Genomic DNA, 14,718 nt, shown 5'->3' on the forward strand with positions numbered 1-14,718 from the left:
TTCAGTGTAGGTATTATATCATATTTCTCTGGTTTGCTCAAACATCTACTTCAGTATATGGTTTTATAACTTTTCCCTTTGACTTTAAAATGACTCTAGAAGAGCGTAAGAGAAGACACTATGCCCATAGAATGAAAACTTTTGATAAAGATACTCTTTCATAAAGATACTCTTGAGCAATAGTTAAAATAGTTAAATAGTTAAAATAGTTAAAATTTTGAAAGAATTTTCGTTAAATTGTGCCCATTAACCAAATACTAACATTAGATTGTTCTAAATGAAATTATTAGGCCAATCATCAGTTTTCTGCCTGAAGTTGTAATATTATTTTGCACTAATTAAATAGAAATAATTGAAGAAATTGTGCTTTGGAAACTAGAGTGTACTTTTAGAAATTTTAAAATGTTCAATAGGCTAATTTATTGAAGTATTGTACTCTAAGATTTTAGTAGTGTACTAGAACCTAAGGATACATTTATTTATGATATTAACACATTATAGATTTCAGGTATGTATTTTTTATATTGCCAGATTTTAGTGAAGTTTTCTTCAAGAGATTTTTCCATAACCCTTTATTTCTCCTTTGATCTGAGCAATCTTCATTAAATAGTTCTAGGACTCTTTGTTGTACACTATTTTATGGAGATTAATGAACTTGGAAAAATTCTAGAGTTCATTAGTGACCACAATTTTAATTTGTTTTTAAGGAGGAAGATATTTTAGATCTTCTGGAACAATGTGAAATTGACGATGAAAAACTGATGGGCAAAACTGTCAAGCCTCGAGGACCAAAGGTACAGTACCTCTACATTCTTGTTAGTTTCCCTCATTTTTTTTTAATAGTTTCCCTCATTTTTTTATTCTTTCCCTAATGCTAGTGAAAACCCTATAAGTTAGGGCCAAGAGGGACTTAGAACTAGTACCTTTATTCTATATTCTGTATTACATTTTTCTCATATCCTAGACTTACAATGATCAGAGATGTGTAGCATTATAGATAAGGCAAATCATGACTCTGGAGACCCTCATGGGAAGCCCCACTTATCGTTGACCCAGCAGCATTGAAATTGTGTTCATTAAAATAGGTATGGTTTCTAGGAATAAACAGGAAGCTGTCATGCAGGCAGAAATGAGCAGGCGGTTGCTTTACCTTCATCTGCTCTTTAGTGATGATAGCTACATGCTATTTTTTTTTTTTTTCATATGTCAAAGTCCTTGCTAGTAGAGTAGGAAAATATTGAGTTTCTAAAATCTTGGAAACATTTTTTATTGTTTTTTTAAACTATGTTTTTTGTTTGTTTTTAGTTTATATTTCTGCAATACAAAGCTATCTTTATGTCCTTACACACATCAGCATGCTCTGTCATGCTTTTTTCATGCCTCTGGAATGCCTTCCTATTTAAAAAAAATCATTCATTACTTGACTGATTAGAGATCCCCTTCTAATCTAGCTGACCCCTTGCTGCCTCTGTGTAATCTTCCCTCACTCCCCTAGTTAGACTTCCTTTTTCTGCTTCTTCTGCTGTGCCACAAGTAACACTTGGTAGAGCAGCTGTGACAGTTGTGTGCATATTTGCTTTAGTATGAATTTGTAAGTTCTTTGAGGGTAGGAAGCGTGTTGTCATTTTTATACCCCTAGCACCTAGTACAGTGTCTGGCACTTAGAAGATTCTCAAAAACCATTAGTTAAATTTGTTGAATGTGTCCACCAAAACCTTATTGGCTGGTGGAAGAAAAAATAGGTGCACCAAAACCCAGGTATATTGTGGCAAGTGGTGTAATAAAGGAAGAGGAAAGGGCGACACTAACATAGAGAAGAAAAGGATTGGTAGACTACGAATGGCGTCGTAAAGGAAATGCCATTTAAACTGGGTCTTGAAAAATGAGTAATACTTTAATCTTTTAAAAGCAGGAGAAGGAGGGGCACCTGGGTGGCTCACTCCGTCTGTTAACCATCTGACTGGCTCTGGTCATGATTTCACGGTTCGTGAGTTCAAGCCCCACGTCAGGCTCTGTGCTATGAGCACAGAGTCTGCTTTGGATCTTCTGTCCCCCTCTCTCTCTCTGCCCCTCCCCTGCTCGTGCTATCTCTCTCGCTCTCTCTCTCAAAAATAAAATAAACATTAAAAAAAAAAGAGCAGGAGAAGGATGTTCAGGGTAGAGGAAATATTTAAGGTAAGGACATGGAGGTGTGACATTGCATAGAATATTGAAAGAAAAGAAAGAATTTGGTATGACTCAAATGGAAGATTCCTGAGGAGTAAAACAGTGCAAGATGAATCTGGTGAAAAATATGTATCTGGTGGACAGCAGAGACCTTGGATCTTAGGCACCATTCTTCTGAAATATGTACTTTATACTGAAGAATTGTGGAAGATGTTGATAATGCCTTTGGAAAAGATATATTTTAGACTATCTGTAAAAGTGAATAGTTTTTAAACTTTATGTATTAATTATTGCAATTCAGCAAACCAGTTATGAGACAACTTGGGGACACAATATTTATGTTAGAACGGCAAATGCAAAGGCCCTGAGACAGCCTTCTACTGTCATATTTTTCTTTGCCTCATCAGATAAGGCTTCTCATTCAAATAAAAATAGAAGCTCCTGGAGGGCAGAATTCATATGATGTATTTTTTTCAACCCCTCTTATTTCTAGGCAAGTGGTGGAAACTAACTGTATTTGTTGAAATGAAATGAATTGGTTGGTTTCTGTAGTTATTTATATCAGTAATATTTCCAAGTGGTTGAAAGCTGCATAATCGGTCTGAAGTAAAAGCATTTTTATAACTTTTAACTTTATGTACACTGAGGGTCTGGGCTGAGCCAAACTTCAAAGCAGGGTTTCCTTTTCAGAGGGATGACATCACAGAGAAGCCTGGGTGGCTCATTCGGTTAAGCCTCCAACTTGGGCTCAGGTCATGATCCCGCGGTTTGTGAGTTCGAGCCCCATGTCGGGCTCTGTGCTGACAGCTCAGAGCCTGGAGCCTGCTTCGGATTCTGTGTCTCCCTCTGCCCCTCCCCTGCTCACACTCTGACTCTCTCTGTCTTTCAATAATAAAAAAACGTTAAAAAAAATTTTTTAAAGGGATGATATCATATGCTACACATTAATTTCCAGTGTGTTTATAGTAGAAGAATAATTGAAGATAGTGCAGGTTAAATGAAATGCGTACTAGGAGAAATAATAATTTTCCCTTATTTGAGAAACTAAGAAATATTAATTAACGATATAAATAATAAATACCACATAAAGTATTAGCTATTAGCATTGTTTTTTTTTTCAGCTGAGTGGTAGGGACATAAATATTTGTTTTACTAATCTTTCTGCTATTTTTATATTTTTATGTCTGACCCAATTCATAATAAAATTGGACATAAAAATAAGTAGTATGGTTTGCGTCCTAAGTCAATGCCACTTTATAGATTCCATTTTGTAATTAAGGCACTGTTCAAACTTTATGCTGCTATGACTTCTTATGAATTATTGCTTGAACAGTGTGTTGGTCAAAAAGTCCCAAGTGCACATATGACACAAAGGTTCCGCTGTCTGCTTCCCCTTGTGATTCTTTATAGGATCAAATAACTCATTACGTAGTCAGCTCTTTAAGAAACCTTAAAGCTGTTTGCCTACATGAAAGAGGGCATTACTAGCAAGCCCGGTCGTGCCAGTGTTTCTTCTGGTTCTGTGAGACTTCTGAAGAAACGTGTTTCCTGTAGAATCCATATTCCCCAGGACTGTCAGAATGTTTGATGATTGTGTACTAGTCAGTGTTTGCATATATATCTCTTTGAACATTGCCAGTGCTCAGTAAATATTAGACTATCAAAAGGAAAGCATACTTTGAAATACAGGTTGGTACCTTAGCATATGAAATTACTTTCCTGCTTTTGTTATTTTTCATCCTGTGGAAAGGCAGTAACTTTAAGAGGATCATGCTTGGGCTCACTGTGTATTCCAGGCACTTCATGAAATGCTATTTCTCTCTTTATCTTTCATCCTACACTGATACACAAGAAGATATACCTTGATATTTCAGTGAAATCCCACGGTAACCAAGGATTTCATTATGGTGTATGCTAACATCAAAGCATTTTTGTTTAACAGAGAACAAGAATCTAGTATACAACTACAGGCACCTTTCCCAGCAGGAGTAAGAGGCATATGGTTTGTATAATAAATAGTCTCCTAAAATGACTAAGTCAGAAAAATGTCTTGTTCTTGGTTGTGCACATTCTTTCTGAAGTGAAGCTGTCCCACTTTCCTTTTATTCCTTCGGCTGGCATCATTGGAGACATATTGATTGGGAGGTTGGGAGACAAGTAATTCTAATGGAGATTTTGGAACATAATACCATTTTGAATCATTACAGATTTTCCCTTCTTCTTGGCACCTGTCCTCCAAAAATTCATGCCATATTGATTTTTACATTATATTAATTTTTTTTTATGTAGCATGGGCAATGAAAAGCAGTGTTACTCCATTATGGCCAGACCTATATGTCATAGTTAGAAATGAGAAAAGACAGGAATTGTTCATGACCAATATGGAAAGTAGATAATTAACTAAAAATTTTATTTGTGAAAATATCCACAGCAAATTAGACATGTGAGGAATACCTTGCTTCTTGTTATACGTTATGTGAGTGGATAGGCTCATAGACTCTGTTTTATGATGTGACCTTACTTGACTTACAGTGATTTATGTTACTTATAGTGGTTTAACTGGCTGCTGCTTTCTTACCCTTTTTTGCCTCTCTTCCCCTTGCCTCTCTCCTTCTCTCTTTCTCTTTCTCTCAGAAGCAACATACATTCACACACACAATTATTGAGTGACTCTGAACATCAGTGGTACAATAAAAGTACATCTTCGTGTTTTGATAAGTACAAGTAATCTCTTTGTATGGAATGAAGAAAAGTGGTTATGCAGAATGATTACGTTTCTGATTTTTATATTTTCGTATCAAATATTTTCTTTTATTTTGTTATTCTGTGTGAATACTCTGGTCATTTATTCAAATCATGCAGAAACAGCATTCTCCTTGTTATGACTGAACTGTATCATTTAAGAAGTAAAATTTTGCAGAAACGAACAATTAGTGAATAGCACTGTAGCAGTCATACTTGGGGGATTATCAGGCTTTTGTGAAAAGCAGCAGGCATAAACAGGAATTTAAAAATAGTAGCTAATCATGCTAATAGTTTGTTAATTTTTTGAATTCTAACAGAATAACACATTTCCCTCTATTTTAGCCTCTGTCCTCCATGCCTGAGAGCTCTGAGGTAATGAGAAGACAGAAATACTATAGCAGTGACAGCAGTTATGACAGTAGCAGCAGCTCTTCGGAATCAGATGACAATGAAAAGGAAGAATACCAAAATAAGAAAAGAGAAAAACAAGTTACGTATGACCTTAAACAGTCCAACCACTACAAGTTAATTCAACAATCCAGTAAGTTAATTTCTTCTAATTTAGTTGTTATATGAAGAATTATGGAACTGAAATTACTGAACTCAATAAAAGACCTTGGGCCAAATGAACCCTTGTCGTGTGTGAGGAGACCTGGATTCTTTCCCGCTTCCTTCCCTAACCGGACCTGGGCACAACCCACAATCCCTTTCAGGCTCTGTAGATAGAAAACAAAAGGTTTGAGTCAAGGATCTCTTACAGTCCATTGTCTTATATTTCATAGTTTTTGTTAAGTGCTAGATTTTTGCATGGATTTTATAAAACGTGCCTCATGGCTGCTAATCTGGTAATTCATTCTCTTTTAAGAGAGAATTCTCTTTTAATTCATACTCTTTTAAGACAGTATGTTCTCTCATTCCATTCCCCATTTTCCCTTCCTCCTGGTCACCCATTTTAGTTTATATTCTCACCTATAAAAATGTGTATCTCTCTAGGCATTTGACTTGATCATCAATTCTGTGAGCCACAGAATTGTGAAATAGTTGAAGTTTTGTTCCCTCATTTCCATCAGGGCTAAACACTTATGTGAGGGCTTTTGGGATGCAGCAAGTATTCAGGAGAGTAGCCGACCAGCTGCTGTGTTGTCTTCTTTCTGGTTTCCTCTTTTCTCTTTCTTTTATTTCTTTTCACATTTTCTCTCTCCTCCATTCTGTCGTTCATTCCTTCCTTGATTTCAGAGGTGTCCACAATTCTTCTTTCATCCCCAAATGTCCAGTGTGGTATTGCTCTTTTCCCAGGCTCATTGGATACTCCAGTGCAGGGCTTTTCTTAACTCCCATCTCTGCTGTCTCTCCCTTGTTCTCTGTTGTCCCAGGACTCTACTAAAGAGACCAGTTCAATCATGCAGTAAACACAACTGTGAGCCTTTGTTGATCTCCAGCAATGGTTTGTTTAATATGTTATTTCCCTGGTATTGAGTGGATTTTAAACCTGGCCTTCCATACTTTGGCACATAACATAAGGAATACAGCACAAACATGAAAATGTTTAATTATTCTTTTACCAAATTACCATGAAGATTTTTAATGGTCTTTCTTTTCTTTTTCCTTTACTTTCTTTTACTGAATTATTCCATAAATATATATGCTAATATATGTCCTGTCTTTGAGAGTTTATGTGTTTGGAGGGAACATAATGCATTATGTTCCATTTCATTTATTTAATTACTCATTTAAGATGTTTATTGAGCACTTGTTCTAGAATTTGCAAGCTATTTTATCAATTACTTCCTTTTTTTCTTAAAGACACCTTAAGTACTTTCAATATGTCTATACGTAAGGAGGGCTCTGTTTCTCTTTTGGAAGCTGATATTGTCCTGCCTAGATTTCATCAGTTTTTTTTTTTTTTTTTTAATGTTTATTTATTTTTGAGACAGAGAGAGACAGAGCATGAACGGGGGAGGGGCAGAGAGAGAGGGAGACACAGAATCAGAAGCAGGCTCCAGGCTCTGAGCCATCAGCCCAGAGCCCGACGCGGGGCCCGAACTCACGGACCGTGAGATCGTGACCTGAGCTGAAGTCAGACGCTTAACCGACTGAGCCACCCAGGCGCCCCTCATCAGTTTTTTTTTTTTAAGCCCTCTTCAGTTGCTTAAGGTGTGCATTCCTAAGAGCATGAGCCGACAGAGGATAGTGTGGAGAATATGTTGCTGGATTTCTATAGCTCTGAGAGTGTTCTTTGTTCTCAGACCAACAGGCTAATAAATTGAGATCAGAAAAATAGTGTATTAAAAATGTTTTTAAGTGTGAATTCACATTTTAAACATAGCTTAATTCAGTTACATATCTTTTTATTTATTAGTTATATTTTATTTTTATAGTCATTAGGAATTACCTCAAAGGTTTAAATTTGTTTTATATTCGGTCTTTAATATTACACTAGGGAATAGCCACAAACGCTCTTTGAGGCTTCTCTCGAAAGTAATGCTAATGACAGAGGACAAAATCCAGATTATGTGTAACATTTGTTAACTTAGGAAATTCAAACTTGCTATAGTTTCAGAGGTATATTGTGGGTTGATATAAGATGTTCATAAATGAAAAACGATAGGAAATATTTTCTCACATAATTTGTGTATGCAAGTTATAACCATTTTTTGTTTATCTACTTATTGGCATGTCTAGTGATTTAATTATTCTGTCTGAATTTCCAGTGTGTGCAGGGGAAAAATGGGAATCTGTGGTGATTCAAGAGAAAGGATATTTTTCCTTCTGCACCTGTGATCAGGTTATACAGGTCCAAACTGTCACCTTAAGCCCTCAAAGAGAGCAGGACCAAGGCGTAGGAGTAGCACACAGTTTTGTGTGTTTTCTTGGTAGAAGGTTGAGCAGTGGTGTGTTTTCCACACAGCCCTTTTCTAGAAGCATAGTCTTTCCCAAAAAAAGATACGACTTTCAGGTTCAGAAGAAAGTTAATAGTTAGAAAAAATGGAAGTTTTTTTTTAAACACCTTTTGTAATAAGCTTTAACGAGTATACTTTTTTGTACTTTCCAGAACCACATGGTTTTAGGCTTATCGTGTACTCAAAATATCCATTAGAAATACATCCCTAAATATAAGGTTTATGTCCATTGCCTTTATAAAGGTTTAAATTTTTTTCAACAGCTAATGAAGAGAATTATTTGGGTATTCAACCTGCCTTCATGTGAGTTTTATTAAATTATTTAATTAGTGAAGACTGATATATTCCCCAAGCAGAGAGAAAATATAGAACAGAGGGTATAAAGAATATATGAACTAAAAAGGATATAAATGTATACTATTGAGTGATATTCTATTTCCCTGTGCAAGGAATCAAAATTTACCTGGAACAGTTGGTTCTCTTTCATAAATGGTCTCGATATGCATTGGGGAAGATATTCTATGGTTTTCCCTAGTTTGTTCTGATAATCCTCTAGATCCAGACATTTTTTTTCTTGACTTAAATCTTTACTATGGGAATTTAAACCTATTTTTTTTCCTGTCCTGTGAATAAGAAGACTATCTGTCTACTCCCACTCTTGTAATAATCAATTACATACTTAAACTCCATTAGGATAATCTTTATGTTTTTCTTCTGTTTTATTTATTTATTTTTTTCATGGTTTCTGAAATATAACATCCATTTATCCTGGCCACTCTCTAGACTCCTTTGCATCCCTCCCTATGAATCTTGCTATAAAGTATTCTATTTTTAACCTATACACAGATTATTCTAATAAACTGTCAGTCTAATCCAAAGATAGTAGATGGCATAATGCTTTAGAAAGAGGGAGGACACTGATGTTATGTAGGTCAGGACTTAAACCTGAGCTTTGCCACTTTCTCATCATGTGGCCTTGAGAAAGTTCTTCCTCTGAACCTCCGGAGGATGGAGATTCCTACTTCAGAGGGTTTCTGTGAGGATTAAGATAAAAGTGTATCACCAGGCAAGATGCCTGGCTTATAGAAGATGCTCCATACATGTTAGTTTTCCTTCTTTCTGGTTCTTTTATGTCACATTTCAAGAACAGAACTGTTTAAGAATTGTTCTCATGGTTGCCATTCTTCATACATGACAGGGGTTCTGCACCAAATTTACTGTTTATATTGAAGAATTAACTTCAAACTCATATTCTCATGATGATGTCTATGTTTTTTACATTTATGGCCATCCTGCTACCATGTGGTCTAATTGTTAGTTTAAATAAACTCAATGAAGTGGGAAACTTCTAACTGGCTACTGTACTATCATCCCTCTTCTCCATCATAATAGGCTCTATTAGGCGTTCAGTCAGTTGCCCTCGGTCCATCTCTTCTCAATCACCTTCCAGTGCAGACAACCGGCCGTTTTCTGCTCAGCAAATGATATCAGCATCCCGGCCGGCTTCAGGGTCTCGGTCGCATTCCTTAAACCGTGCTTCCTCCTACATGAGGCATCTGCCTCACACTAATGAAGCCAGCTCTACTAACTCTCAGATGGTAAGTCATCTATTTCGCTCCGAGATTACAGGAAGCACTACACTCAGGATTTAGGTGGTAAAGGGATCAGTGGGGAGGAGGACAGGTTGAACCTCAGATCCTTTCTATAATTCAACTCATGGTCTTCTGGAATTTGAGTTACTCATCCAACTTAGCCTATAACTTAGTATGAGTTCTTCAAAAGCAGACTCTACTATATCATAGAACTTGAGGATGGACACTGAGAATAACGTTTTATGTCCATTTGCTGATGGTCTAGGGTAATTTTGTTGAAAATCATCTGAGTAAATGTATCACCTTGCAGTGTATTGTGCAGTATATATGTAAATTTGGGGGAATTTGTTGGATAGTAAATTTTCCTTAATGGGATGATTGATTAATAGGTTAAAAAAAACAAACCATTGATAACTTATCCTTAGGCTACTGAAGTATAACATAGTTCATAATGTTTTCTTCATGTTAACATACAGCATATTCCCTCCTTAGCACAAATCCCAGAGATTCAGTGTTAAGGAGGTCAGTGAACTTATTTTGCAACCAGGCATAGTTGTAGGTGCTCAAATAGATATCTCAAGGCACCTACACATAGGCCAGGGATTTATTTGTTTATTTAATGTGGATTATGTTCCCAAAGAGAAAAGTCTAGAAAATATAAATGGATGAATTTCATTTGGTAACTATCAATAATTATTTTTTCTAATCAAGAATTGCATAAGGTATATGGAACAAATGGAACCGACCAGGAAGTCTTTTTTAAACACTTACATTTTATTTTAGTGTTTTGTGCTAAATAAACTACAACTGTGTGGAAGTGTGAAAGACATTCTTGGAAAATCATATCCATTTAATCCTAAGAATAAATGTAAAAAAATTTTTTTCTTTTTGTTATTTTTTTTAATTAAAAGTGCATCATTTTTACCTAGAAATATCTTTCAGATTATAGTGGCACAATGAAATAAGACCCCCTCCAAATATCTGTATTCTTTCAAATTTAAGAGTGAGTCTTTGCGGCAACCGAGAACAAAGGAACAAGAAGACCATCTAACAAGTCAGACCTTATTTGTCCTCAAGGACATGAAGATCCGGTTTCCAGGAAAATCAGATGCAGAATCATTACTTCTGATAGAAGATGTGAGTATTTAACGTATGAAATTCCAAGGTGGTTGCACCTTATTATTGTTCTTCTTAAAATATTAAAATTTATTTCCTGATAGCATCATTCTGAATGTCATGGTAAACTTAATGTTCTTTTCAACCTCCACAAGCTTTAGAAAATACAGGGGTTAGGAAGTTGTGCTCTGGATGGATGGGCTTCTCCTACCTGTGGTGCCCCGAGGTTCTGCTTCCAATTTAGAAAGACTCCGTGACCTGATCCTCAGCCCCGCTTCGCCTTCAGACTTGCGAGATGTCTGCGATTCCTGCTGAGGAAAGTGACCAGCTGCTGATCCGACCCCTTGGAGCTGGGCAAGAAGTAGGAAGATCATGTATTATCCTGGAGTTCAAAGGAAGAAAAATAATGTTGGACTGCGGGATCCACCCTGGCCTGGAAGGAATGGACGCGCTTCCTTATATTGATTTAATCGACCCCGCTGAGATTGATCTCCTGTTAATTAGTCATTTCCATCTGGATCACTGTGGAGCTTTGCCCTGGTTTCTACAGAAGACAAGTTTCAAAGGAAGGACATTTATGACTCACGCTACAAAAGCTATTTATAGATGGCTTCTCTCAGATTATGTCAAAGTTAGTAACATATCAGCAGACGACATGCTGTACACGGAGACAGATTTGGAAGAGAGCATGGACAAAATCGAAACCATCAACTTTCATGAAGTTAAAGAAGTTGCAGGAATCAAGTTTTGGTGTTACCATGCAGGCCACGTTCTAGGAGCTGCCATGTTCATGATTGAGATCGCGGGCGTGAAGCTTTTGTACACAGGTGATTTCTCAAGACAAGAAGATAGACACTTAATGGCAGCTGAAATTCCGAATATTAAACCTGACATTCTCATTATTGAATCTACGTATGGGACGCACATCCATGAGAAGCGTGAAGAGAGAGAAGCAAGATTCTGTAACACTGTTCATGACATTGTAAACAGAGGGGGCAGAGGCCTCATTCCTGTCTTTGCTCTTGGAAGGGCTCAGGAGCTGCTCTTGATCTTAGACGAGTACTGGCAGAATCACCCAGAACTGCATGATATTCCCATATACTACGCGTCGTCTTTGGCCAAGAAGTGCATGGCAGTGTACCAGACGTACGTAAATGCCATGAACGACAAAATCCGCAAACAGATCAACATCAACAATCCCTTTGTGTTCAAGCACATCAGTAACCTCAAGAGCATGGATCATTTTGATGACATTGGTCCCAGTGTCGTCATGGCCTCCCCGGGCATGATGCAGAGTGGCTTATCCAGAGAGCTCTTTGAAAGCTGGTGCACGGATAAGAGGAACGGCGTCATTATAGCAGGGTACTGTGTAGAAGGGACACTTGCCAAGCATATCATGTCTGAACCAGAAGAAATCACTACCATGTCTGGACAGAAGTTACCACTGAAAATGTCTGTTGATTACATTTCTTTCTCTGCTCACACAGATTACCAACAAACCAGTAAATTTATCCGTGCTTTGAAACTGCCTCATGTGATTTTAGTCCATGGAGAACAAAATGAAATGGCCAGATTGAAAGCAGCCCTGATTCGAGAATATGAAGATAACGATGAAGTTCACATAGAGGTTCATAATCCTCGGAATACAGAAGCTGTGACCTTGAATTTCAGAGGAGAAAAGCTAGCCAAGGTCATGGGCTTTTTAGCAGACAAAAAACCAGAACAAGGCCAGCGGGTCTCAGGAATACTTGTTAAAAGAAACTTTAATTATCACATACTTTCTCCTTGTGACCTCTCCAATTATACTGACTTGGCCATGAGCACTGTGAAACAGACCCAAGCCATTCCGTATACTGGTCCTTTTAATTTGCTCTATTACCAGCTACAGAAGTTGACAGGTGATGTGGAAGAATTAGAAATTCAAGAAAAACCTGCTCTGAAAGTATTCAAAAATATTACTGTAATACAGGAACCAGGAATGGTGGTATTAGAATGGTTAGCAAACCCTTCCAACGATATGTATGCGGATACAGTAACAACCGTGATCCTGGAAGTTCAGTCAAACCCGAAAATCAGGAAAGGTGCAGTACAGAAGGTTTCTAAAAAATTAGAAATGCACGTTTACAGCAAAAGGTTGGAGATCATGCTCCAGGACATATTTGGAGAAGACTGTATAAGTGTAAAAGACGGTTCCATTCTCAGTGTCACAGTGGATGGAAAAACTGCTAATATAAACCTGGAGACACGGACGGTCGAGTGTGAGGAAGGAAGCGAGGACGATGAGTCCCTCCGGGAGATGGTGGAACTGGCCGCGCGCAGACTCTACGAGGCCCTCACGCCGGTTCACTGAGAGCCGCGGGCCTGCGGATGCGTTAAAGCCTGTCTTTAATGCTTGGCTCGACTTCTCTTAAAATAAAATACGTTGGTTTCTCTGGAAAAAAAAAAAAAAAAGAAAAAGAAAATACAGGGGTTATTTTAATTTTTATGATTTATGAGCAGTGAGATCACCATATCAATAAAGCAGAATATCTTTTAGCGTATAGTCCTGTTTTAATATTAAAATGATGAAATTGCCTCATAAGTGAGAATAATTAGTGTTAAATAATTACTGTTCGTAGTGATGAAAAAAATACCAAGTTAAGCCTCCTTCTGTAAAGATTTAGAAGGATCTAACATGGAAGGAATTGTAATGAAAAAAGTAGGGCCCTCAGTATAAAATATCAAGAATATTTGAATGTGGCTCCTTGAATGGTTTTGGTTTTGGTCAGATTTTGAAATGGCTTATGTTGGGGGTTTTTCTTGTTATAAACACATTTGCACCACCCAGTGGAACATTCTAAAATGACACAGTCCTAAAATTCATATTAAAGTCAAGGACTTTTACTTACTTCTATTTTAGAAAGAATGTCCAACGTTTAGATATTTCTGGTGAAAGAGCATTTCTTCAGTCACAGATTAATTTCATTTAAACATCTATTTCAAATTGACATGCTTAGATAATCCCCCAGTAACAGAAGGTTGTTTTCTGGTTTCCCTGTTCTGTTTGGTTTGGTTTTGGTTTTGGTGGGTTTTTGGTTTTTTGAGTTTTTTGTTGTTGTTGTTGCTGTTGTTGTTGTTCCAGAGAAGAAGACACCATCTAGTGGCCAATTGTAGGATAAGAACCACAACAATGCACTTGGCCTTTTTCATGTTTTAGCATTACTTTAGACCTATCTAAAGGAACTGTCTAGAAACAAACAAAATAATAATAAAAATTTAACTTTCTTAGCTAAAAAATTAATAGTGGCAATTTCTATTTTGTAATCATGACATAGTTATAAGCAAAACCCCCCAAGTATTATTCATTGTATTGTTATATATATTTTTTAAAAAGTGAAAATGATATCTTGCTTACCAAGATATTTGTTACATTGAGGAAAAAGGAGGAAAAGTGAACATTAATTATAAAGCTTTATGTACATTTGTTTTTATTTACATATTAATCTTATTCAATCAAGTTCTGGGTAAAAACAAAGTTTTTGTACATAAATTTTACTTAGAGATATTAGCTACATACCACCCTTTTGAGTTAGGTAGAAGAAAAATTAGATAGAGAGTAGAACTAATATTTGTGGCTGATGTGATTATTTTATAAAGAATATATATGGGCTTATAGGGACACCTGGGTGACTCAGTTGTTTAAACATCCAACTCTTGATTTTGGCTCAGGTCATGATCTTGCAGCTGTGCGATCGAGCCCCACATCCAGCTCCATGCTGGGAATGGAGTCTGCTTAAGATTCTGTCTTTCCCTCTCCCTCTGCCCTTCCCCCGTGCACATGCACTATCAAAACAACGAACAAAAAACCAAGAAAACAAAAAATAGAGAGTATAAATAAAATGTAATGAATAATTCTATAAGACATTAGACCGTTTACTATATGTTCACCATACGCAGCAAATATTTTAATCTGTTTGCTATAGTATATATTACTGGAATATATATTTAGAAATTTTGAAGCTTTATACCAACAAAAACCCAATAAACAAAACAAAGGGATAATAGAATATATATGGGCTATCTTTTAATGTGTTGTTCAATATTCTGTTACTATGGGTGCTGTGTAAATAGAGCTCTTAAAATTAAAATGGAAAAATCTGTGTTTTGGACTTCTTCCCAAATCTTATGTACCTCAAGACATTTGACTTTCATTTATTAGA

General features: G+C 36.6%; 2 protein-coding genes across 9 annotated transcripts in view; both read left to right on the plus strand.

Annotated features, from left to right (window-relative positions):
- The window catches only part of TTLL7 (tubulin tyrosine ligase like 7), a 145,839-nt gene that overhangs the window by 88,539 nt on the left and 42,582 nt on the right, over positions 1-14,718 (plus strand). For all 8 annotated transcript variants that reach the window (XR_009258008.1, XR_009258009.1, XM_058716822.1 and 5 more), the window contains exons 14-17: positions 708-794; positions 5,254-5,452; positions 9,204-9,409; positions 10,406-10,540. Coding sequence is in view for 6 of the 8 variants with exons in the window: in XM_058716822.1 (XP_058572805.1) it covers positions 708-794; positions 5,254-5,452; positions 9,204-9,409; positions 10,406-10,540 (627 nt within the window). In the remaining 2 variants the exon portion in view is untranslated. The remainder of the gene's footprint in view (positions 1-707; positions 795-5,253; positions 5,453-9,203; positions 9,410-10,405; positions 10,541-14,718) is intronic.
- Positions 10,702-12,944, plus strand: LOC131504482 (cleavage and polyadenylation specificity factor subunit 3-like). Its single transcript, XM_058716824.1, has one exon. It carries the CDS (start codon positions 10,815-10,817, stop codon positions 12,867-12,869), a length of 2,055 nt encoding a protein of 684 aa, XP_058572807.1. The 5' UTR covers positions 10,702-10,814; the 3' UTR covers positions 12,870-12,944.

Source organism: Neofelis nebulosa, chromosome 2 (assembly GCF_028018385.1).
Source record: "Neofelis nebulosa isolate mNeoNeb1 chromosome 2, mNeoNeb1.pri, whole genome shotgun sequence".
In the NCBI taxonomy this organism is placed as follows: domain Eukaryota; kingdom Metazoa; phylum Chordata; class Mammalia; order Carnivora; family Felidae; genus Neofelis; species Neofelis nebulosa.